The sequence below is a fragment of the Hoplias malabaricus genome, chromosome 3, assembly GCF_029633855.1.
Source record: "Hoplias malabaricus isolate fHopMal1 chromosome 3, fHopMal1.hap1, whole genome shotgun sequence".
NCBI classification, from domain to species: Eukaryota; Metazoa; Chordata; class Actinopteri; order Characiformes; family Erythrinidae; genus Hoplias; species Hoplias malabaricus.
Window position 1 is genome coordinate 14,965,982 of NC_089802.1, and position 24,276 is coordinate 14,990,257.

General features: G+C 38.9%; 1 protein-coding gene across 1 annotated transcript; it reads right to left on the reverse strand.

Annotated features, from left to right (window-relative positions):
* Positions 1-222: 222 nt before the first annotated feature.
* On the reverse strand, positions 223-24,242 carry ccdc186 (coiled-coil domain-containing protein 186). The gene is made up of 16 exons (XM_066664238.1): positions 24,119-24,242; positions 21,036-21,936; positions 20,164-20,290; positions 18,524-18,652; positions 17,695-17,907; positions 15,046-15,165; positions 14,732-14,836; positions 14,226-14,324; positions 13,320-13,406; positions 13,088-13,230; positions 12,239-12,494; positions 11,018-11,207; positions 9,614-9,694; positions 7,222-7,441; positions 3,534-3,753; positions 223-2,565 (listed from the first exon to the last, which is right to left on the reverse strand). Exons 2-16 carry the CDS (start codon positions 21,920-21,922, stop codon positions 2,482-2,484), a joined length of 2,961 nt encoding a protein of 986 aa, XP_066520335.1. The 5' UTR covers positions 21,923-21,936; positions 24,119-24,242; the 3' UTR covers positions 223-2,481.
* Between the last annotated feature and the right edge of the window lie 34 nt (positions 24,243-24,276).

Below are 24,276 nucleotides of genomic sequence, written 5' to 3' on the forward strand. Positions count from 1 at the left end.
GTCGCAGTGGGTCTGGAGCCTACCAGGAATCACTAGGCACAGCCTTCACAGGGACCTGTTGCGCCACCATGCTGCTCATTTAAACAACAGTATTAGTATTTTTAAACCACAATTTAACATTCCCACTGGTGGTGGATGAAGCAATTCCCTAATATTCTGAAGAATGCAAGTGCCTAGGATGTCTTTAAAACACTATATGAGTTTTAAAGTAGAAAAACAAAAGAAGCAATCAGGCTTTAGTGTAGCATTTCACATCTGTAATAGCAAAAGTGAAACCAATCAAAATGTTTCACTGGATATGGCCATGGCCATCTTTTCTTTAATTCCCTGTAAGCACCATATATACAGAAAGGAATCAAGAATCATAGTCTTAAAAACATTACACGATGTACATGACATTGTATCTACAAATGTATAATCACAGTCTGACAGATTATTCAGTTGAACAGAGCATAGATGACAGACCAGCAATTCATCTGTTACAATTCACCATTCACATACAAGCATACTTCAGGAGATCATTTCTGTCATTTCAGACATCAACAGACAATTTCAATGGGACATTAAATAAATTATGAAACAGTCCCTTAAAGAATTATTGACAAATTGGACAGTGTTTTTCCTGGAGTTTGGGGCTCCATGTAAATATCTGTTATCCCAATATTGCATAAATATTTTCATCTGTTTTCTTCATTTGCAGGGAATGTCTGTGGCATGTTTGAGAAACGGAGTGTAGGAAGTAAAGACGCAGATAGCACATTTTGAAAAGCACAGTGGCTTCAATGAGCTCAAATTACAGAATGTGGTACAAAGCATTACATTTTTTTTTTTTAAACCATTTAGTTATTTATTTTATAAGTTCTTAAGCTTCGCTGGCCTTCTGGACAGAATAAAGCATGCCAACTGAAGAGATAGCTGACAGTGGTCCTGTACTCACAGAGGAATCCCAAATTAACTTTCCAACAGCCATACACTTGTTAAGAACAAAGAGAGGCCAATACAATGCACAAGCGTCAGCCAAAAGAGGCACTGGTTTCTACCTCATGAGAATGCTTGCAGTGTAATTTGAATCCACCCAAGGAACCTGATATAAAAATCTATTGTTTTTAGGTGTTTAAATAGGACAGACTCTCTGATTAATCACAGCTCTGTCACATTTTATTAAAAGAATGAATCAACCCACCCAGCCAAATACCAAAGGGAAAAAGAATTGCACTTATGCCCTCAATATTTACAAAGTCTCCTTCACTTAACCGAGTTTTCCTCAATTATCCCTTTAAAGTACAGCTAAATGAGTAACTGCCGCTATAATTCAGCCTTACAACAGCTTTGTACGTGGGAACCCAAACAGCATTAGAAGGGGAAGAGTGTGTGCATTCTAACAAAGAAAATATAAATACTGCCAGAAGACAAGAAGCACAGATCAATTTAAATTCATCATTTAAAAAAATCTTTCAAATTAATTATTTTTAAACAGAAAAAATAAATTAATCATTAAAAAAAAAACCCACACTAGCTCACTTACTAAATACCAGCCTTAGACCACCCAACTATTCCAGATATTGTCATTATGATTCACCTGTATTACTATGTAACTAGACACTTAATATGAGCAGAGTGCAGGCGCTGTATGTTTTTGGCATGGCCTTTCTCGCTTAAGTGCTTCATGGGGGATGCAAAGAGTAAATGGCATTCGGGTGGTGGAGGAGAACCTTGTGAAGAACAATGTCCCCTCGCTCCCTCTCAGGCTACAACACGTGGGAGTGTGCATTAGGGCCTGCTCGTTACGCAACACATTCAGTAATTAGCACGTATGCATCATGGGCGAGAGTAAGAAGCTTTCCTCTCTCTACAGAAAGATAATAAAGAAGAGCGCATCTGGAGCGGTTTTCTGCTTCTAAAATGTGCCATTACCTGCTGAATCCCCCTTTTCCAATAGGACTCCATTAGCAGGGTCAAGCACTTTCAATTCTTCAGAGGAAAATGGGAGTACCTTCATCAGGACACCCATTCACTCAGTCATTAATTAATTCATCCATTCATTCAACTTCGGGGCTTTATATCTTACAAGTCATTGGGTTGAAGATTGTGCAATTCTGCTGGGAGCTTGAGGGACGGGCTCAGGCCACAGGGGGCAGGGGCTACATTCCACAAAGCAGCTCATACTGGACATGTGTGAGAGCTGATTTAAGCACAAGAAGGGAGGAGCCAGCCAGATAGGATGTAGACATGACACAACGCAGATCCAAGAGGTCAGTCCCTTTCTGGCTGGCAGGCCTCTCCCTATATTTAATTTGTCATGCAGTGGGTGGAAGCAAGTTTTATGTATATTTAAGAGTAAGTTTCTGTGTATATTTTCATGAGCTACCACAGTCTTTCAGAGCACCTGAACCTGTTATGCTTGGTCCACCGTGAGGTACAATATCCTGCAGTGACGACCTCCTCTGGTGTGTGCCAACCACTCCACTGAGAGCAGTGCTGTCACTTTCTGCTGACAGAGTGTTCATGAGGCCGCTGTTGTTTAATCAACTTCTCAATCTCTGAACCCAGAGTTTGGAGATTCTCCTGCAGAGAGGGAAACAAATCAGACTGTTATGAGTCTTTCCTGTGCTACTTAAAATCAAGCAGGAAAGAAAGTGTGTGTGTTTGTGTGTGAGCAAGCCCGAGAGTAACAATGCCTGAGAGCAAAGATGGAAAAGTGGTTTCTCATGGCTTCACCTTAAGTCAGTGTGATTGCCTGGCTGCTTTTCCCGTTCTACTGTTTCTAATCCCACTAATATAGTACAAATGTAATTCTCTTCTCACCAGGCACCCTATCCTTGGATCAATCTTCCTTAATTTACTCAGTCTTCCTGCTGATACATTCCCATGTACAGGAAAGCACTAGTTTTTCTTCACTAGGCTGGATCACTGTGCTCTCTTTCTCAGTATAGGTCTGTTCCAAATCCTAGTTAGCTGCCTAAGTAGGGACTGACTACATAGACAGCTGTTTAAGTAGGCAGCTTTCTAACCGATGTCTGTCCTCATGAGGCAGATTATTGAGACACTCTAGCCAGAGAGTAATTGCCTCACGACTTGTTCCTGCTACACTATGATGTAAAATGCTCTCTATGTAGACAGCTCACTAGGTTTTGGGGCAGACACTATATCCGGTGTGTTCAGTGTCTAGTAAAGTAAAGCCTGGCAGGCTTGTCCAGTGTGGGAATGTACCAACTGTGCTTCGTAACTTATTACCACTCAATGTGCTTTGTGTCTGATATCCATCGCTAGAAATACAAGTCACCATACATCAACAGTGACAGCTGTGCTGTACTAATCCCCAAGTGCATACAGCTAAATTACCACATGCAGCAACTTAAAACACATGTGAAAAGATGCAAGAGTGCCTTGTGTCCATGAAATGTACATTTTAGGGGTTCAACAATTTTTGAAAACTGATATATTATTTGCATAAATGTACTCTTAATTTAGTCTTTATAATAGTCTAAGAAATATGTTGCATTTGAAACATCAGCAAACTCAAGACACAATACCTTGAGTGTAATGTTCTTGAGCAGTGTGTCCTCAAGCACCGCCTGGAGCTTCCGATTGATCTCCAGTGAGAGGTCAAGGGTGAGGCCACTGTCAGCCGGGTGAGAGGTGTACAGAGAGGCCATGATGCCTCCTCTCTTACTGAGGTGGGCTTTGTTAAAGTCTGAAGCCTCAGATGAGAGTGCACCAGACTCCTCCCTTAGTACGTAGCTCTGGATAATTCTGTAGAGAACACACAAGAAGCACACATCACATGTCTGTTTCAATTACAACATCATTATGTATTATAAGCACACTCATTTTCAGTAATGGTAAAACCCTGGAAAGTCCCACAATGGTCACTGGGCAACCACAGTCATCAGGGAAGAGGCTAAAGGTGAAGCCACTAACAAAACAACACACAGCAAAAGGCATAAGGTACATACCACTACAACAATGGCCTCACCTTATCTCTAGCTCACTCTTTGCAACAAAAGCCCTTGAAAGCTGGAAATAATACATTAACCTTTTAGCTTGGAATGGTCAGAGGTCAACATGTTTCAGCTTTCAGAGTTATTCTAATGTTTAAATTCATCCTGTGTAGGTGACTGTTGTAAACAGAAGAGAAAACTTCAGGAGAGGGGAACATTATAATACCCTTATAATATGCTTATTAAATTTAATTAAGCTTTACCAAGCCAGTTGTTAAAAAAAATTAAACTGGCTCCTAATTATTACATTATTAAGCAGTAACTAGGGTGAATTATGATGTCTAAATTAATTGGGGAAAAAAAATGTTTCCTTAAACATTATAAAGTCACTGGCTCAAAACTAACTCATCAAGCCAATACCTACTAAGTACCCGGAAGTATGTAACAATATTATTCATCACTTAATTAGTTAATTAATAACCTACACTTCTTAATTAATTGCTGTGAGTAGAATTTCCATAAAACTTAAAATGCTCATATGGCATTTTGGACTATTATTTGGACTACACTTGAGTTACCGTTTATAATATATACCAGTTAGAAACCATCTACTAGCATGTTAAGGCATAATAAGTTAATTATAAGGCTATTGTAATGTCCTACCATAATGAAAATGTTACCCCAGTGTATGTTCCTGTGATTGGAATTTAGCAAGTAGCCAAGGTACCTTATATTTTGTACACAAGAACATAAACCTATGACAAAAGTAGTTCAGAATAAATTAACTACTTCTTGGCCTACTCTCATATTTCATATGCATCATTTATCTTTAAATGGCTCCGTTTGAAACAGACTGGAGAGTAGCACGGCACTGATGGAAATTTGAAATCATTATTTCTCTTCTATTATTGTTGTCTCTTTTTAATATATGGGAAACAGCAATAATAAAAAAAGAACACCTAGTTGGTGTTTTGATTTAGAATGTACAGACGAGCACAAAACCTGTAATACCACAGTCTCCAAGACAATTCTCTCTCCCATCTCCGCTATTCCAAACCTTTTAAACCACGGTGATGCATGGCTCACACAAAGGCCAATTTGATTTTAATTCTTCATTCAGACTGTGGCTTGAGAAAAACATATCAGAAAGCATATTGTAAAGGTCCCTCTCTGAGTGAACAGACATAAACAAGGGTCTTTCCAAAGTGTAAACACTACGTTGAGTCTAAATTAGCATCCTACACAGTTTTTGTTCAATTGTTAATTCATTTCCAGGACCAATTGTCTATAAAGACCAATTATAAATACCTTGGCCACCAGCTGAAATTGTGAGAAAAAAAAAATCTACAAATTAGACACTCCATGGTAAAAGTTAGTAATCTTCCTGGTATGCAAAGAACAGAATACACCGGTAGACAGCAATGACAAAAATGCATACGTTAAAAATAAATGAAACAAAATAAAACCACTACCGTAAAAGCAGACTTGCTTACCTTGAATTTATCTTGGGACCATTTGGACCCAATTTCCATCACGACAGTATTTAACAGAACAAAATAAAAAGAAATTAAATGTTGCTTCAGATTTAGCAACTTGCATGCGAAGGGGAGGGCCACAGGCAGATGTGCTTGAAATCAGAATCTACAGAAAGTGCCCACATTATCTGGGGAGAAGCTAATTAAAGCATATAGTAATGAGGTTATCACCCACTACATCATTATTTTGACATCTGGTAATGCTGTTTTCTGGTGCCAGTTCAGAAACACATCAGTGGCAGCATGTCCTAAAATTATTTGATTCTCTGTTGCTATATAAAGCTATAGTCAGGGCAGGAAGGCATGGCCTGATTCTCTGCTCTAGCAATAAGAGCAGCAAAGAGAAAGCAAGGACAGCAGCTACAGCTTCAAGCTGGCCAAAAGACGCATGCATTTCAGAAACTCACACAAAAACAAGACAACTCAATTGTAGCTTGATTGACATGTCGGCCCCATTATTGTTTAGTAATTAAACTTACTCAAAAGTCTGTTTCAATTTAAGTACTAAAGAAAAAAAATTAACATTACTTAGCATGTTGTTTGCCTGCAATCAAACTACAACCGAATAACAAAAAGCAAAAATGAAAGTGTTAATATGAAACAAATTTCTGACTCAAATACACTTAAAAAACAAAATCGTAATCATGCTCTTTTAACATTTAGCAGTCAACAGAAACAATTTACATGTATTTACATGTCTTTTCCCTCAGATAAACAATGATCAGTTTGTGGTCACTCCTGCAGTGAGACTCTGCTGCTGCTGTCCACTATTGAGTGTTAATGTGATTTCAGTCTTAGCAAATTTCTGCCCTTTCAGGAAGATTCAGACTGAAAAATACAGTGTTACCCAACAGATGCAGTCATTCTGGAGATCTAATTTAATTATATATTTAATTCTGCCAAATAAACTATAAACAAGCATTATAAGCTTAAATAAGAACTATATGGCCCATTCATCTTTAAAACTTACACAGAGTGAACTCTAGTTAGCAAATAGGTATTTGTTTCTAATTAGAAGTAATAAATGTAGTCAAAATGAGTCTCTCTCAAGACTATCATTAATCAAAAGAAATAACAATCGGAGGTTGAGCTAATATCTTCTTTAGCAAGACAATGTCAATGGCCATGAGGTCTTCTGCAAATTATTACAGGACATCTTTGAAAAAAACAAAACTAACAGAATATTCATTTATTTCTCTGTGTGACCACAGCGATGGCCTGATTCTGTGTGTTTGGCGGGTACATGAATATGCATGAGACATCATTAGGAACCTTGGTGATGCATCATTTCCCCAGAACAGACAACCATAAATAACAATATGCATCTGCCAAGAGAACTGGGCAGATTTGTCCTGTTTCTGTGTGTATGTGCTTGGACAAACATGATTGAGAGGTCAATATCCGCCAAATCCCATTGTCTGACTAAAATCTGACCAACATGATGCAAGTCTGGTCAGGAAGAGCTTTTTTTTTTAATGAAAAACAAACAAAACTAACAAATACAAAGAGAACAATGCCCTCTGAAAATTCCTGCAGTCTGTCAAAGCCTATCTTAGTGTCTCACTGAGTGGAGACGTTAGAGGTATGATAGGCAGGCAAGGTCAAGCAGGAGCTGATCTCAGACCACGCTACAGAGCTGCCCTTTAAAGCAAAGCGTGGTACTGACAATACTGCGACTTTATCCAACCCAGTGTCATGTCTGAGATTTCCTATAGTTCACATTTTTTCCACATTCTTTCACTCACTTTGTCTTTTTCCTGATCTCCTCCACAAGCTGTTTGATGTGATCTTCCAAGAACTCGATTTTTTCATTCTTGCGGGCATGGGCTTTTTGTAATCGCACAATGCGCTCCACCAGCACAGCCTTGTCCACCTCTGGAAAGCTGTCCACCACAACCACAGATGGACCTGACTGGTTTTCAGGAGAACGATCATCCATGCTGCTACCTCGAGCATTCAAAGAGCCTAAGAGAGAAAGAGAAAGAACCAATGTCAGCAGCAAGGCTCTAAGAAGATGTCACTTGAAACACAGAGACAGCAAAGAAACCAAAGGTTTCCCTAGATGCACTGAGATGACACTTTCATCAAATGGGGTATGACAGTCAGTCTTAGAACAGACAGCAATCACTCACACTAAGAACAAAAGGCCAAAATCCTTCAAGAGGCAGATCAAAGAGTATTTTTTATAGAGAGACATATAAAAAAAGTTATGGAAAGGTAAGGCCTATGACAAACATTATTGTATCTCATAATCATCTCAAATTCTTTCTACCATTCTCTTGATCCTGACAGCATTCGATTCAGCAGAAATGATACGGACACGGAGTTTAGAGTTTAGACACAAAGTTATAGTTAAGATTAAGTTAAGTTAATGCTAGGGCTGGAGGTTATTATCAAATTAATTATCATAGTATATCTTTATTAAAAATCTTGTGTGGCTGTCAGCTGATGTGGCCAATTTAGCTGTTTTCCTTTGAAGTACTAGACTGTGCAGTTTGAAAAGAAGCGGTAGGCTGGCCTCAAGTGTCTCAGAGGAAGCCTACTGAGACTGGTGGCACTGGCCAATCAGGGGAGACTCAATGAAAGTGTCTACTCTGTTTGCCTAACTAACTACTACAACAAGATAAAGTCAGGTTGGTCTGTACAAAACATTGGAAATCTTTTCTCTAGTTTTTCTTTTATTACTAATTGAAATAATGGTTTTAATGTATCTGCTAGTTGTGGAGTTAACCCACTCTGCCCTTTCTCTGTAAAACTTTTTAAAATATGTAAAAACATAAAAATATAACTTTCAAATGTTGAAAAGTTTGGATTACAATGGGCTTTGTTCTGCAGTCATAGTTACAGTGCTGCAATGAGCCAAGCTTTCTGATGCACTTTATCTACATAAATATGAGTTACTTAGTCTCTCCCACCATGCACCACGTCATTATCAGTCTTCTGAAAACATGAACTAGGCACAGTTAATGCAATCATTTAACACAATTTTGTTTAATACCATACATGCTTGAACATTTGAACTACCCTTAGTGAAGACCAAATGCCTCTGTGCTGTATGTGACTGTTATTAAGACAAAAACAGTAGTTCTTTCAATGACTAATTGTTAAACTCACACATTTTTAAACTTTTGATAAAACCTAGCATCATGGAAAAACACTGGACAACACAACAATACCGGTAATGTAGCAAACTATGCTGTAGTTTTGGCAAGAGACATAGAGAAATACCAATAAGGTAACAGAGCAAAGCAACAGCTTTGTTCAAAGTTCAAATCTCAAGAAAAGCTGTACTTGTATGAGGGCAAGTGTACCACAACAGTAGAGGAAGTGAAACATGTAGCCACTGTTTCTAGATTATGAATACTGGAAACTATGTACACCTCATTTTCATGTTTACTTGATGATAATTCTTGATTACGTGATAATTCTCAAGGTGAAAATGTTTCAAAAATTACTGGAAAAAGTATTTTGCCCACTAAACTCCTCAAGCCAGGAGAAAATGGAACTTCTACAAATTCGTGATTCTAAGCAGGGTAACTAATGGTGCTTTTCCACTGCATGCGATCAGGTCTACTCAACTTGATTTTTAGCTTCCACTAGCAAAGCTCACTCATGAAAACGGCTTGAAAACAGTTCCACATCGCAGTTCTAACAGATCAGTTTTCCTTGTTGCATGTTCACTTTCTCTGGAGATATTTGTCAGCCACCGATACAAGGAGTGTTTGAACCTCTTCAAAACACCTCAGGGTAATGCTACAACATCAAGTTGTGAGTCGGATAAAAGCAAAAAGCTGCTGTAACTTCAGAAAGTTTACAAGTGGTTATTTTGTGCCGGAACTCTGCATTTTGTGGTGACTGACAGATCTCTCTGGCCAATCAACACGCTGCAGGGTTTACACATCACGATTTAGTGCCTATTTGTCTTGGTTGGAACAGTAAAGGTTCAGGGCCTAAAACAGTACCTGGTTCCAGGGAGTAGGGACTAGATTTAGACAGTGGAAAAGAAAAAGAGCCAAGCCGATATGAGTCATCTAGGATCCATGCAGCAGAAAAGCACCAAAAATGGTCAGTTGGGCTGTTTTAAGGTACAAAAAGCTATTAGGTGGGGGAGGAGGGGGAGAGAATTTTTTTTTTTACCTGAGGAGCTGGATCGACTGCCCATGCTGCTGCCTTCGCGATCACAACCTCCGTTCTCCACCTGCTCCAGCTTCTTACGAGCTATCAGAAACACACGTGCACACACACATAGATCAGCACTGACTGTAGCTGTTCATTTAGAGCTTTTTCAAGCCCACAGTCACACAGTCTTGAAAAATACCCCCAACCTCCATGTAACCAGAACAACCATCAGGGGAGAGAGATACGTTCCTGCTCTGATTCTTACTCCAAGTGGCTGGCAATGGCTTAAGGGAGAGAATAAAACCCTCCCTCATGGGGCATTTCCTTACCACATGTCAAATACATTAAATTAAAAGACTTCAGAGTGAAGGACTGGGCCTTGAGATGGAGAAAGTAAGTCAATGAAAACCAGAGAAAAAGGCAGAAATAGAGCTACTTAAAAATATCTTCATGTTCTCTATGTGCCCACCGTAGGAATATGTCCCCAGCCTCATGCCTTTCTCTCTCATCTCATACTTTCTTTTATTCCAACTCTTAACAAAAAACTGCATGAAAACACCCTATGGCCTAACTGAATCTCTCCTGTAGTCACATCGAGGCATGATCACATTATTTCAATCTGTTTGCTCTTGCTGCATGGCCCCTCCACCAGCCCCCTAAGAGCACCAGTATGGCTTCATAATTACCAACACTGCCTGAAGGGGCTGAGGACTGGGAATGAGATGCTAAAGCCCCATTGAAATAGTGAATGAGATGCCATTCAATAAAGTCTTGACACACAACATGGAATGCACAAACACTCACACAGACATCAAAGCTGTCTATGTTTTTCAGACTCTTTATTTTTGTGATGTTTTAGTTAATTAATAGATGCTCTCAGTTTGTCTCATGCACTAGCATCAATTCATTGCGAGGCTCTTTCAACAGATTTTCACCATAACACAAAAATCCCTCTGGTGTCCCCATTGTGAAAATTAATCCTCACACAGACAACACACAGGCCTAGAAGCCATGACAGAAACTCAAGATGAGACCTACGCAGCAACAGGCCTTACTTGATATGAGTTTTTAAATAGCAATGTAGAAGGGGAATGAAGCAGAGAGGAAAAAAATTTAAAGACATTTAAAGTTGATTAAATCAGATAATATCTTGGTGCCATTTAACTGATGAAACAACTCTAAGCAAGTATGCTATGAGAAACACGAGCACGAGAGATATATTTGAACTGTGCTGCCTATTGACTCCAAGACATTTTGGTCTTTCTTTTTCTAGTGACCTTCATGGTGAATTAGAGTCAGCCACAAAATCAAACACAGTGGTTTAACTCTAGTATTAAATTTGCAACTCAAAGGCAATTCATTCCCCTCACGTAATATAACATTCTTGCAGAAGTATGTGGGGAATATTAGTGTTTTCCTCACCTTGTGTAAGCTGTTTGGTAAGATCCTTAATGTTGGCCGCTTGCTTCCTCTTCTGTGTGACCAGCTCATCTCTAAGCTCCTCTACACGTGTCTTCAACTGAGAAGTCTCTGTTTTAAGTGCAGCCCTCTCTTCTTGAAGAGTCTGTACTTCAATATGCCTCTGCTGCTCCTCTCTTTTTAGCCTCGTTGTCTTAAAAAAAAGGAATACAACATATTTGTTTATTATATGGTATAAGAGTTTAGAAACAGCGAAACTATAACTATTCAAAACATTGTGTGCACAATTTGAAAATGTATCACAAACCCTCCCCAAGTCTGGCAATAAATTTCAAAAGTTAAACTTAAACAAGTTCCCTAGAAACACAACTGAACAGTACAGATGCATAGATGAGTAAATAAATAGAAGTACTTTAATCTACACATATTTGATTACTGAAAAATGTTGATTTGAGTGAGTAATGTCCAAGACTTGCCTGACTTTGAAAGAATATATGTTTTTAGATAAAAACGCTTTTGTTTAAGTAGATGCCAATACTGCTAAGATTATTGGTGCCCCCCAACTTCGGCCACCTCCCCTGCTTGTGACAGTCAAACGAGACAGTTGCTACCACATTCTGTGATTTTGAGAGGTTCACAATGAGATCATGTTTGTCCTGTGTTAGTATCCGTACTCTACATGTAAGGATTACAATGGTGGTAGATTTTCCCCTCAGAGAAAAGGAAGTTAACCAGTAAGCTAACTTTTACACTGAGGGAAGTATCTGTCGCGAAATGGAAATGTGTTGTGTTCAACATGCAGTTTTGCACACAAAGAATTACAACACTGTTAGAGATACTTAAATATTGTTTAGATATGTGATTTCTTGCAAGACTGATGTTTAAATGCCCTACTAAGGCTTGAACTTATGTTTTATTGTTTTACCCAATGTGATGGGCGAAGAGAGAGAGTGGAATTGCACCTTATACGGCAGTGGCTGGAATTAGGGGACAGTCGGAGTTAGGGGAAAGACTGATAGTATACTACTAACATTGCTTAGCCATTTATATAGACATGCCTTTCCAAGAGAAAATGAGGATTCTCATGTAGAGGCTTGATGCAAAGAGAAACAATGCTCATCATCTTCTAGTCTGCTTAGGTATTGAGCATGATGCAAACACTGCTGATTTTGATAAGACTGTATGCAAATCAACTTCATTTTCTGGTCCCAAATATAAACCCACCATGTCTGCAAGGGATCGGTCAGCCTCTTCTAGCCTGCCCTGCAGCTCTCTGTAGCTGCTGGTCATGCGATCCAGATGGGCCTGCAAGCCATTGCTCTCAGACTGCAGCTGAGCGTTCTTACTGGTCAGTCTCTCTGTGAAGGCTAGGAGTTCAGCCTCCCGTACTCGTCCGCCCTGAACGTCTTTCTGAAGATCTGTAATCTGAGAGTTCAGACTCTCTACCTCCTCGCCCAATGAAGCCATTGTTTGTTCATCCCTGTAAATCAACACATAACAGTCACCCAAAGTTGAACACACAACCTCTGTGGCTATGCCAGATCTGTAGTTTATAAGTTAATATAATATGCTGAACAACATATCAATATAGTCACAAGTGCAAAGGAGCAAAACCCTAGAGAACCACACAGACATAAATAATTCTTTTAGCTCCAGCACAGAGTCAGAGCTTCATCTCCATCAGCAGGGACACTCTTGCCACTGGGATACGAGTTACATTATTGATGTCTAGGCATGTTCCCCTGAATCATCATCAGTGACGCACAGCCACATAAACAACTCTGAATACGGATTCTAAATTGACGCAAAGCATGGCCCAAAAGCAGCCTGACCCAGTGCTCCTAAATATTCCTCATACTGTAAGAGACAGTATAATGTCAACACAGTTGAAGAACACATGTTTTTGTGAGATACCAATTTTAGAAATCCAAATTCAATATGATTTCATGATATCAAAAAAACTAAGCTTCCAGGAACTGATATTATGCTACCTATGCACTGTTTTTAGTTATTAAGGTCATTTTGAGTTGTATGATGATGGGAGTAGGCGTGAATTTAGTATGCCTCTTTCACCTCTCATGCTGATCTTCTAACCTCTGGATAGCACCCAGCTTCTCACGCTGGTTCTGGATTTCTGACTTCTGTCTGTTGATGATCTCTCTATATTTACACAGCTCATCCTCCCACCGAGGCCTCTCATCCTCCAGGCACTTCACCTATGGGAAAAAGACACAATATTTTCTTTCTTTCCTTACAAAAAAACATATCACTAGTTATGTAAATACAATTTCTTTTGTTTTCTCACCTTAGTCCTAAGTGTGGTAAGCTCATCCATGCCTTCTTTGAAGCTTCTTTTCAGGTCCTCAAGTTCCTTAATCTTGACTCGATGCATCTGTCAGTCACAACAAAAAAGACCATGTGACACCTGCTCCAGTACTACACATCCTATTAAGCACTCTACTTGTTTCATTCAATAAAAGTGACGGCTGTGAGAGCCATCCATGTAATGCTGACTGGGTTTTATAGATCTGATAAATATAATAATTATTATATTTTCTGCTGGCTAATCTTGAACATCACTACCCATACTCAGTTATCAGGAAGCTTATCCATCTGTTTATCAGACTTTGTGATCCTTATTCCACTACTAAGATACCTGTCCGGTACCGAAGTTCCAGAGCTGAATTTGTTTTTTTGTAACCTTTGTGTTACTCTATGTGTTGTGCTAGGAGTGTTGATCAAAGACTGGAAAAAAAAACAATTGTCACGGCATTGTCACTTGAGTCATAACCACAAGGGCTATTTTATAAACCTACTAAGTACTTTCACTTATTGATACACTTTTTTACATTACAATTTAACTGAAAAACACAATAACAAAGCAAAACAATACAGAAAGTTCTGTTGGATTGCTGCAGTGGTAAAATCCCTTATCTGTATATGGTTGAAAGAGCAAAGCTCTCTCAAAGCCAGCTAGATTTTTTTGGGCTCAGATTAGTAACAGAATCATGCTCTACCACACCACCCAGTGGAAAAATGCCATACGAGAACTCTGAGTTTGTAAATGTATGTCCTTAGTGTTTGTTACAGTGATCAATCAATAAATAAACACCCACTGTTTAAAGTCAAAATACAAACGCTTGTTTTTTCTGAAAATATTTTAGTAGCTAAGTTGTATGAGATAGCTTAGAATAAAGTAATGAGTGTTCACCTCTAACTGGTCTGTCTGTTCCTGCTTGTGCTTCTCCAGCTCTCCCTTTGTCTCTCGCAGCTTTGCATCCAACTCATTAGACTTAATTTCCTCTGACTCCTAGAGAGAGAGATAAGAGCAATACACTCACATTACACTTCACAATACCCTCAAGAAGCAATAGGAGAATAATCAAATGTATCTTAAAAAAAAAAAAACACACACACACATGAAAAGCATTTAATTGCCACTTTTTCTATGTTGTGCAATCTCTGTTGCATGTAATTCATGAAGCAGCCACGTCCATTGATATGGTACAATAGTGTAATAAAACAATCTAATTGGCAGATTTATTCATAGCATGAAAGAAAGCATTTGCAACATTCACAAACAAGAGCCTTTAATATAAAACGTCTACAGGAAAAGAAGAGGCTACAGTGCCCTCTAGTGGATATTTTATACTGTCAATATCTCTCTCACAAATGTACATTATGCATCTTTTTTTGTATATAGTTATTCAGACATACCTGATACGTGCGAATCATGTCCTGACAATTCTTGCGGATCTGTTCAGTTTCCTCTTTAGCCTGGGTAAGCTTTGCAGTTGTTTCTTTTAATTTGTCCTTGGTTTCCTGTTTTGTTTTTTAAATTGGGGGAAAAAAGTAATCATAACAATAATAGAGAATATCAATTTTAAAACTATTATTAAGTTATTAAATACATACATATATATATATATAAATAATAGAATATACAGAGGGGTTTTGATAAAAGTAAAAAATTTTTTTTTTTTTTTAACTTTTTTTTTTACTTAACATCTGTCTGTAAGCTTTTTTCTGACCTTATGAGCATCTGTCTCACTCTTAAGCTTGTTTTGTGCCCACTTCACTTTGATGACATGGGAGTTGATCTCATCCTTTAGTTTCTCAAGCTCCCGAGACAACCTGGCAATTTCATTCTCCTGCAAGCAAAGATACCAAACAAAAACTTTATCAAAACAAATAGAAAGAAATATAAATATATTTAAATTCTGAAAAAAAGGATACAGAATATCTGGAAAATTACAATGTTCCTTTTAGAAAATGTGAGAGGTCAATGCACATCTGTATTTGTTTTATATGTTAATGAGACATAACTGTACCTATTCAGAGAAAAGTATGGTCACACACACAGTATCGTTCACAATACATTCATAACATTTCTTTTAACCTGTTTTGTCATAACATAAGTGTGCACACTAAGGGATGAAAAATAACCTTTCAAACAGAAAAGAAAATGCAGGATTTCATTAAGGTAAATGTTTACAGCCAGAAATTTTGTATATGTAATAAAATGCCCTAAATACTCTAAACCTGCCCTACATAAAACAACTGTTTAATAACCAGCTAACAAGCTAATCCAATAAATCCTAATCCAAAACTTCAGACACTCCTCTGTTTATAGCATGGAAAACATGTTTATATGCACATCAATGGGACTAAAATATACAAGTCACATTTTTCTCCAGTAAGAAGGCAAAAATTGACGTTATATACGTTCATGTGAAAGCAACAGTCCAAATATTCGTCCATGGGGGAAAAAAAGCAACATTCTTCAGCCTGAATGGCCTCTGACAAAGAACGAGACAAGTCGAAAATTAACAATAGATTGGATCGGCCCGGTGGTGCCGCAGGTAGTGTCAAAGTCACGCAGCTCCAGGGACCTGATAATTTGGGTTCAAGTCCCGCTCCAGACGTCTGTGAGGAGTTTGGTGTGTTCTTCCCATGTCCTTGTGGGCTTCCTCTGGGTGCTCTGGTTTCCTCCCAAAAACACACGTTCGTAGGGGAATTGTCCATAGGTGTAAATGTGTCAGAGGCGATTGCTCTAACACTGCAAGGGAAGCTCAGCTTCCCCTAAAATGTCAAAAAATAAGTGATCAAATATATACTGTTGTGTGTCCATGTCATTGAATAAATATGCACTACAACGCGCTCAACTTTTGTTCAGAATCAGCTTCTTATCACTGGTAAAGACGCGGTTTTCCTCTCAATCATTCCCGCAGCCTCACAGTGATTTAAACAGTAACACAGCGTCCACAGAGTTCAACAGCGAAGCAGCGAAACGAGACGAGTCATTGGATAAATGCTGGGCTTTGTCCCGCCCATCGGATGATCAGCGTCTCTGGGGGTCTATGGGGCAGTGGGCTGGCCTCGGCTGGCCCGGACACTCAGCTTCTGCATGATGATTGGATGATCTGTCTGAGGCTGAATCCCTTTTTGATTGACAGCGAATCAGCAAATCAGCGATCCTTTGGTGTAAAGATCCGTGGGAGCATTACATTTTCATTCTGTTCTGAGTTGAACCGGACACTTTCTTAATCCTCTTAGCGGCATTTTCTTTGTTAAAAACGACTAGTGACAAATCGAGCTTCTATTTCTGGTGGGTTTTTTTGTAGCTGCTTGTGTTTGGAGACTGAATTCTATCACTCTTTCTGACTTATCTTGCAATTTCTGTCCAGCGGGTGCTGCTGAGCCCCTCCACCGTCACAAAGCACTCACAGGCGGACACACTTCACATGGGCCAAGGCCGTTTAAGCAGCCTAGCTCTGCTGACCATTGAGAGGACACTAGTCAAGTCCCTGGAAAAGACGCCTTGTTGGTACGACAGGGTCACAGATCATTTTCTTAAAAAGGAATGGAGGGTAGAATTTACGTATAAATAAACCGACACACATTATGATGTAGGCCGAAATTAAGCTTCCCCTCCTTGAAAGACCAACATCCGCCACTGGAATGTGTGTGTGTGTGTGTGTGTGTGTGTGTGCGCGTGTGACCCTGTGAAGGACTAGCGCCCTCTCCAGGGTGTGTTCCTATCCTGTGCACAATGATTCCGGAAAGGCTCCATACCCACCCCGACCCCGAACTGCATAAGTGCTTACAGACAATGAATGAATGAATGAATGAATGAATGAATTATGAGGGAAGGGTGTGGGTGAATACAAAGCATGTTTAATCTTGCAACAAGTTCAAGATTAAACACACAAGAAATGTTGTTGTGAGGAAACCTCCCAACAGCCCAGATATCCTAACGTTAACAAAACATTTTAAAGGCTTCACAAATTTTCAAGCACTTATGTATGTATGTCTATATGACAATGTACAAATCTGTGTGTGAGTTGCCTGGAGATTCCCTTCACTACTGAAGACTACACAATTCAGCAGTGTGCAGGCTCACTCATGGCACAATGTTTAACCTGATGGGACAAACACTGAAAAGCAATGAATCAATTTAAAATCACCTTCACGCCATGGGAATCTATCTGTATTTGTTGCTTCTATGTCATATTTGCAGAAACCAGAATAATGCCAGCCAGATTAAATGTTTTATAATTTTCTGACAAATCAAGCAATAATCCAGGTTTTTTGATATCAAAAACTGATTTTGCGCAGTGTATTATATAGTGTGTTTAAAGCTAAGACAGCAAGTCCCTAGGCAAGTTGGCAAGTTTTACCTTGGCATCATGTAGTTGCTGAAGCCGTCCTTTCTCCTGTGCTAGCTGGTTCCCTCTTCTGGCCTGTTTATCCACCTCTGCCAGGGCCTCCCTGAGCTTTCTCTCCAACTGCTCCTTGTCCCTGCGTAGGTCCAGTGCCTCCTTTTCACCTCGCACATACTTCATAACCATTGCCTCCTTTTCTTGCCGTGCTTCCTCACACTTCTTACCAGCCTGAAAAGAGCAAAAAATGGCCAAAACCACACAGAAATTAAAACAAAATAATTCCGTTGAGATTTTATATGAAATATTTTATAAGATATGGAATTTGCAGTACTATGTTAACCCCAGGTTGCTGGTACATATTTTAATGTGTTGATCTGCTGGATGATGAAGAGCAATGACACTGTTGTGAGAATTTCACACAGATGTGAGAAGCTGGAGATATCTGAATGAAACCTCCTGAAATGTAACCACTCACACCTTTACAACAAGTCTGGCCTGAAATATCTGACCTTGATATCTGAATACAGGCACGTATATAAACATAAAACTTTTGAGGTTAGACATTAGAGAAGAAGCTTCACACCCAACCACTAATGGGAAATGAGAAATTGAGCATGAGGGAAATGAAAAGAGAATGTGCTGAGATATGTTAAAGGATCAGTCCATCTGTGGTAGACTAAGCTGGAGGACCACAGTCCAGTCATTGTTTGAGAGTAATTGATCCACTGTCGAAGAAAAAGTGCTTTGTGTGTGGGGAAAGAAAAGGGGGAGGGTGACACACAGTAGTCCTGGAAGACTGTTTCCATGGTACCAGCTAAAGTGGTCATAGTGATGACCTCCTCACCTGCTCCAGGCGATAGGCCATCTCCCTTTGCATCTGCTGGATGGCATTTTTTGCAGCTTGGTCCTGGTGAACCAGTTTGTCCTTGGACTCCTTTGCTTCTTTCAGTAGTTCCTCCACCCTGCTCTCAAACTGGTCAGACAAGAAGAGAGTTTCTTTTAAAAGTTTTTGCCTGCATGCTTTGGATGGTCTTGGTGAGGCTAATCATAGACACTCCCTGTATGACGACTTTAAAGCAGGACTGAGTGAACAGGGTAGATCATAGATACACACCTAGGAACAGCGTAATGACGCCTACACATTTAAAGTGTCAATACCAAAGGTCATTGGTGTAAATATAGTGATAGTTGAGCATTAATCAACACACCACACAATACAAAAAATGTCTTTTAAATCTGCAAATTAGTTAGTAAATCATTCTGAATGCACACAATGCTAAATGTGAACCAAAAATAAAGGGATTTTCTCCTGGGGTATGCCACAAGCAGGATGTCTCAGTTAACCAGCTAAATTAAATCCAAAATTGAAGACAGTCCAAAAGGAACCCCCTGTATCTCTGTTCCAATTGGACAGGCATGAATTTACATTCAGTCCTGCTTTGTGAAATACCCTCTATAAGACAAATCATAAATATTTGATATAAATATATACTTTAAATGAATGTGGATAAAACACAATTAAGTAGCTCTTCAAATATCAGATCCATAAAGATCTATACAAAGGCAGAAAACTTAATACAGAGCCAATGAAATTAGTTAGATTTTTAATCTTGCTCAGAGTCTCAGGCAATGTTTAAGACTTCAACTCATTGTCTCAATCTACAGGACAAAAGATGCCATATTACATTCATGAAGGTACAAAAAAATCCCTTTTACAGAAATAAGTTCAATAAATGCTGATGTTGTTTCTGTAAGCAAATGAATGAACCTATCCACCAAACATGGGAGTAGGCACTTAATATTTCATGCTTTAATGGTGCAAATGTTGACTGCACCACAAAGAGGAGATTGAGGAGGTCCGTATCTTGCTGTCTTGAAGATGAGTATTTCTGATGAGGCAGGGGTGTATTGATAGGTCACATATAGCCTTCTCTTTCAGCCTCGATGAGAAGCTGTGATGGCATAATACACACACACAACTGTTTCCTGTCATTACCACAGTACCAGATTATTGCCCGTCACAGACAGCCGGCCTCCCAGGCTACTTTGTTTGATTTGTGTTATTACACTCTCTGACAAGGGCCCCTTTTGGATGGAATTAGATTGCAATCTCTCCGAGCCCAGGGCTGGCCTCAAACAAGTATGCTTACCCAGCACCAGATGCAGGCTCTTCAGTAAACAAGCTCACAATAATCAGTAAGGAGAGACTGAACTGGCCATTGGGGTCCTGAGGAGCCATTTCAGCTACTACAAACAGATTCACTTAGCAAAACACCAAAGTGTAGGTCTGAGTGCACTATCAATTACTGTCACTTGCCTTCTTATTGACCACATTTCAAATGGTGCATGATGGTCATTTTTTTAAAAGTCAACATGGGTCAAGGAAATAAAAGCTGTGATTATCCTCACTGACACACTCTCTAATGATGGAAAAAAAATGCTGCATCCTTCTCAGCTGAAAGTTAATTGCAGCCTAATGTTTACCTTCTTAATGGTGGAAATGTGCTGTTTCTCAATCTCCATCCTCTTTTTGAGCTCTTCTCTCATGTTGTCTTTCTCTGAACAAATGCCGAGAATGAGCTCCTGGTGTTTCTTATTCTCATCCAGTAATCTGACACACAATTATAGAAACTGTCATTTAAACAGCTTTACAAACATACATCAATGTTTCTGATTTGTTCAACAAGACAAATAAATAAACACTTCAAAATAATTCCCGGATAGAGCTAAGAAGAAACTTGTATCCCAAATCTTCACAGTCCATGATCCTTAAAAATACAGCACCATAACATAGCCTTGGATTATTTCCTGATCCTAGGCATACCAGGTGTCCTTATGAAAATTAGGTAGGTAAAATCAAAAGGGCGTTGTGCAGAGAAGACCAAAAAATACATACACAAACCTATTAAGCACTAAATCATATCAAGTTTCATGAAGATTGATTAGTTGCTATAACTAGGCACCAGTGCAAATAGGTTGTCTCTGACAGCTTTTTAGTGAAATAAATCATGTGTGTGATACTTACATTTAACATATGATCTACTGAATGTCATGATCATAAAACCTTAGCAGACTATTAATGATCACAAAAACGTTACAAGCTAAACTATTTTAGGATTCTTAGCATTTCTCATCTAATAGAGTTCAATCTCATAAAAAAAACAAATATTTCTTAAAAATAAATACAATCAACTTGTTTTTATTACAATATAAACTTTTGACTGTCAAACCTAATAACTGTAAAAAAAATAACTAGGTCTAATAACTGTAAATCTATTAAGTGTGTAATAATTTAGACAGGGTTATCACAGAAAATAGATCATTAGCATGTTTAGAAGTACTGAAAGTGATTTCACCTTTTGATTGCCTTCTCCTGCTGGGAGTACTTGAACTGGAAGCACTTCTCAAAGACAACCGTGGAGCCCTGGTCTTTGGGCAAGCCATTCGGAGGGCTTGCTCTATAGCTGCTCTGATCTTGTATTTGACAGTTCAGCAGCTCTGACTCCAACTCATCCAGGAGAGATTCTTGAGATATGGAGCGCTGAATCTCAGACATGAGCTTTCTGCTGCAATCTGTATCATATGGATTGGAGTTGGGTACAGAGTTTGAGTGATGATTTTCCTCAGTAGCTAGTAAACCTGTATCATCTGAGCTAGTTAACATAGCAGTTTCACTGGCTGAAGTCTGAGGTGTGGCAACAACCTCTGATGTGTTTAACTGAACTGAGGAAGCATCATCCAACTCAGAAGGGGTAGATTCACTTAATCTATTCACAGACACCTCTTCTGGAACAGGCGAAGTGGATTCTACTGGCTCCTCAAGGTTACTTGATGAAAATTCTACTGTTGTGTCCACAACTGCTGGCAATGTCTCTGAAAGACCCTTGTGATGAGCTGGGGGAGTCCTGGCATCATCCAAAGAAGCTGTCCCACTGTCACAGCTGGTGTTGCCATCCCCTTGTCTATCCTCTCCAACTGCTCCATCCTGGTCCTGTGTTTGATTCAGGTGCAGTCTCAGCTCCACTCTGTCTGCACCAACAGAATGTTCACTGTCCAACACTGCACTGTCCTGCTCAGTTTCACTATCCTTCACAGAATTGTTCTCATCCACATTGGTCAGATCATCCCCACCACTATCACTGCTGATTGGCAAAGACCCGTTATGTACTGGGCTGACTTGTGAGGATGTCTGAGGAGGGTCAGGGGATGAGCGCTGTTCACCCTGGCAGCCAAACTGCTCCATACTCTCCTAATGCTCTGAACATAGATGAGAAGTAAAACAATTAAGGCAAATTCAGTATGGCAAAGAGCATAATCTAGCAGCCTAAATGAATGTTATACACTACAGACAGTGTATGCTTCAAATAAAAAATATTTTGATTATAGCTTTTGTTTGGAATTTAGTCGCAATAACAGAGCTGCTCTGCCTTATCATGGTTCCTTCCTGCAATTTGGACAGACAAAATGACAGTCATTTCCTTCTAGCATTAACCTTAGTTCAGGTTCATAGTAAGTCAAACGTTTTGGGACTGTGACCCACCTTTAACAGCTCACAGCTTGTCCATTTGCAAATGAGCTTCATTGGAATATTAAATGTGTTAATGGTAATAATGAAATGAAATCAATTCTAATACAAATACTGTGGCAATGGAGTTAGAAAACAAAGCAAGTGCAAAAGATTTAAATAAAAGTGCATGAGACCTTTATTCCTATTAAAAGATACTGTGAGAAAGTAAGAGTGAGGGCAAAAGGGTGAAAGAAACAGACTTTGAACAGAGGGCTCCGAAGCAAGTCATGATTTACTATATAGTTCCCTTTTGTCATCATAAAGTGGCAGGTTGGTATTGTTAGGGCAAATACTTAAAACATGCATGCAATTTACTGAGGAATGTTCCAGAGAGAACGTCAAAGTTCAGAGAAAAGACTGGGCGATCACAATGTAAACTTATAGAATTAGATACTGCATATCAGTGAAGATACACTACAGAATACCTAAATTACAGAGACTTGCCATACATTTACTAATCTAAACAAATCTGAACAAATTAATATGCTATCAAATTTATAAAAACTGGGGAGTAAAAATTCTACCAGGTGGTGTAGCCAAGACACTAATCAATATCCAACCAACAGAGTAAATATTCAACACATTCCTGAGCAACAACATCCAACAATTTGAACTGTTTTACTTGTTACATGATTAGATTTGAATCATATTGGTTTTAAATGTTTGCTTAAAAATACACCTGCATTGGACAGATGCTAAGATTTGACAGATATTTAAACAGTATTTGAAGAATAAACATATTTTTAGTGATGCTGGGTTACTGTGCTCAAAAATATTTGTTATTCATATTTGTGTAGGATGTTACCTTTCTCTGAAATAATAAAGGGGGCTCTAGCAAAAATTTCTAGGTTTTAGAAACCATTGTATACCAGCATTATCAGATACGTAGATGGAAATTTTAAAATATCCCCAATGATTTACATACTGGGGCATGTTCAAATATGACACAGCTGAACTTATCAAAAGCTTCAAAACAAAAATGAAAGTTGTGCTTTGTATACACAATGCATGCATAGAAGGATGTCCTTCAGTTTTATGATATCATTTCCAAAGGACTAAAGCTAGGAAAGGTGACAAATATTTTCAGTGGGCAAACTGGAACCGAGATTTTATTTTATGATTATATACATGAACTGCTGTGATCAATTAATCTAAGAACATAAATATAGCAAAACTTTAATTACACATTTTCTCCATGAATTCATATTTATGAAACCTCATACTCTGCTTCATGGTGAGTAAGAAAAGGAGTCTATAGTCTTCTATCATAAAAGGCAAGTTAAAAATAGGCACTATACCTTATTTTAGGAATGCTTTTTTGTCTACTTGAATGTCATAGTGTTTCAGTAAAGTGATTTTGAGCAATACGTCTCTTAGAAGCTACATTTTAATTTAATGTTGTAACATATGTATCTATAACATAAGATAACACGTCTAGATTCTGAAGAATATAATAACTGGCTATAGACCAATATTTGGCTATATTTTACAGGTTATAGACCAAGACATATAATGTAGCCTGTAGCAGCTGCAGCTTAACGTTTCCTCGCCTCCTTAAAACTGATGAGAAATATGCAGACAGGTTAGCAAGCTAGCCATAAAGCGTTAAGCCGGTTGACAACACTAGAGGAAAAGGCAAATACCACAAACTGCTAGAACTAGAGGCACACAAACTTGGAAGTTAAGTATCCACTCTGTTTCCCAGGGACTGTAAGGGTGTAAATAGGCGGTTATAGCACCGACTCTCTCAGAATATACCTGATTAACATTAGCTCCAACAGCTAGTCCGCGAACTCAAAACAAACCTCCGCCTTCCTCCAGGTAGCATTAACGCGTATACAACACTTATCTCCAACTTAATACTTGACTCACCTGTTACGTTAAATCCATCAAGTGACACAAAGGTTCATGTTAGTGGTTCTTTTCGCTTTACACTGTGTCTCTCCTGTTGAGGTGACACATCAACAAATATGGCCCCGACTCTGCACGGTCTGATACGGGGGCAGGGAAGTCCACCCACTGCGCATGCG

What these genes read in the sequence shown, in the direction of transcription:
- ccdc186 (XM_066664238.1), bottom strand. Translation starts at nt 21,922, where the DNA reads ATGGAGCAGTTTGGCTGCCAGGGTGAACAGCGCTCATCCCCTGACCCT. An exon ending in ACATTTCCACCATTAAGAAG is followed by an intron (nt 18,653 to 20,163) that starts GTAAACATTAGG and finishes TTGTCTGACCAG; the next exon opens with TTTGAGAGCAGGGTGGAGGA. An exon ending in AACAGACAGACCAGTTAGAG is followed by an intron (nt 13,407 to 14,225) that starts GTGAACACTCAT and finishes TGTGACTGACAG; the next exon opens with ATGCATCGAGTCAAGATTAA.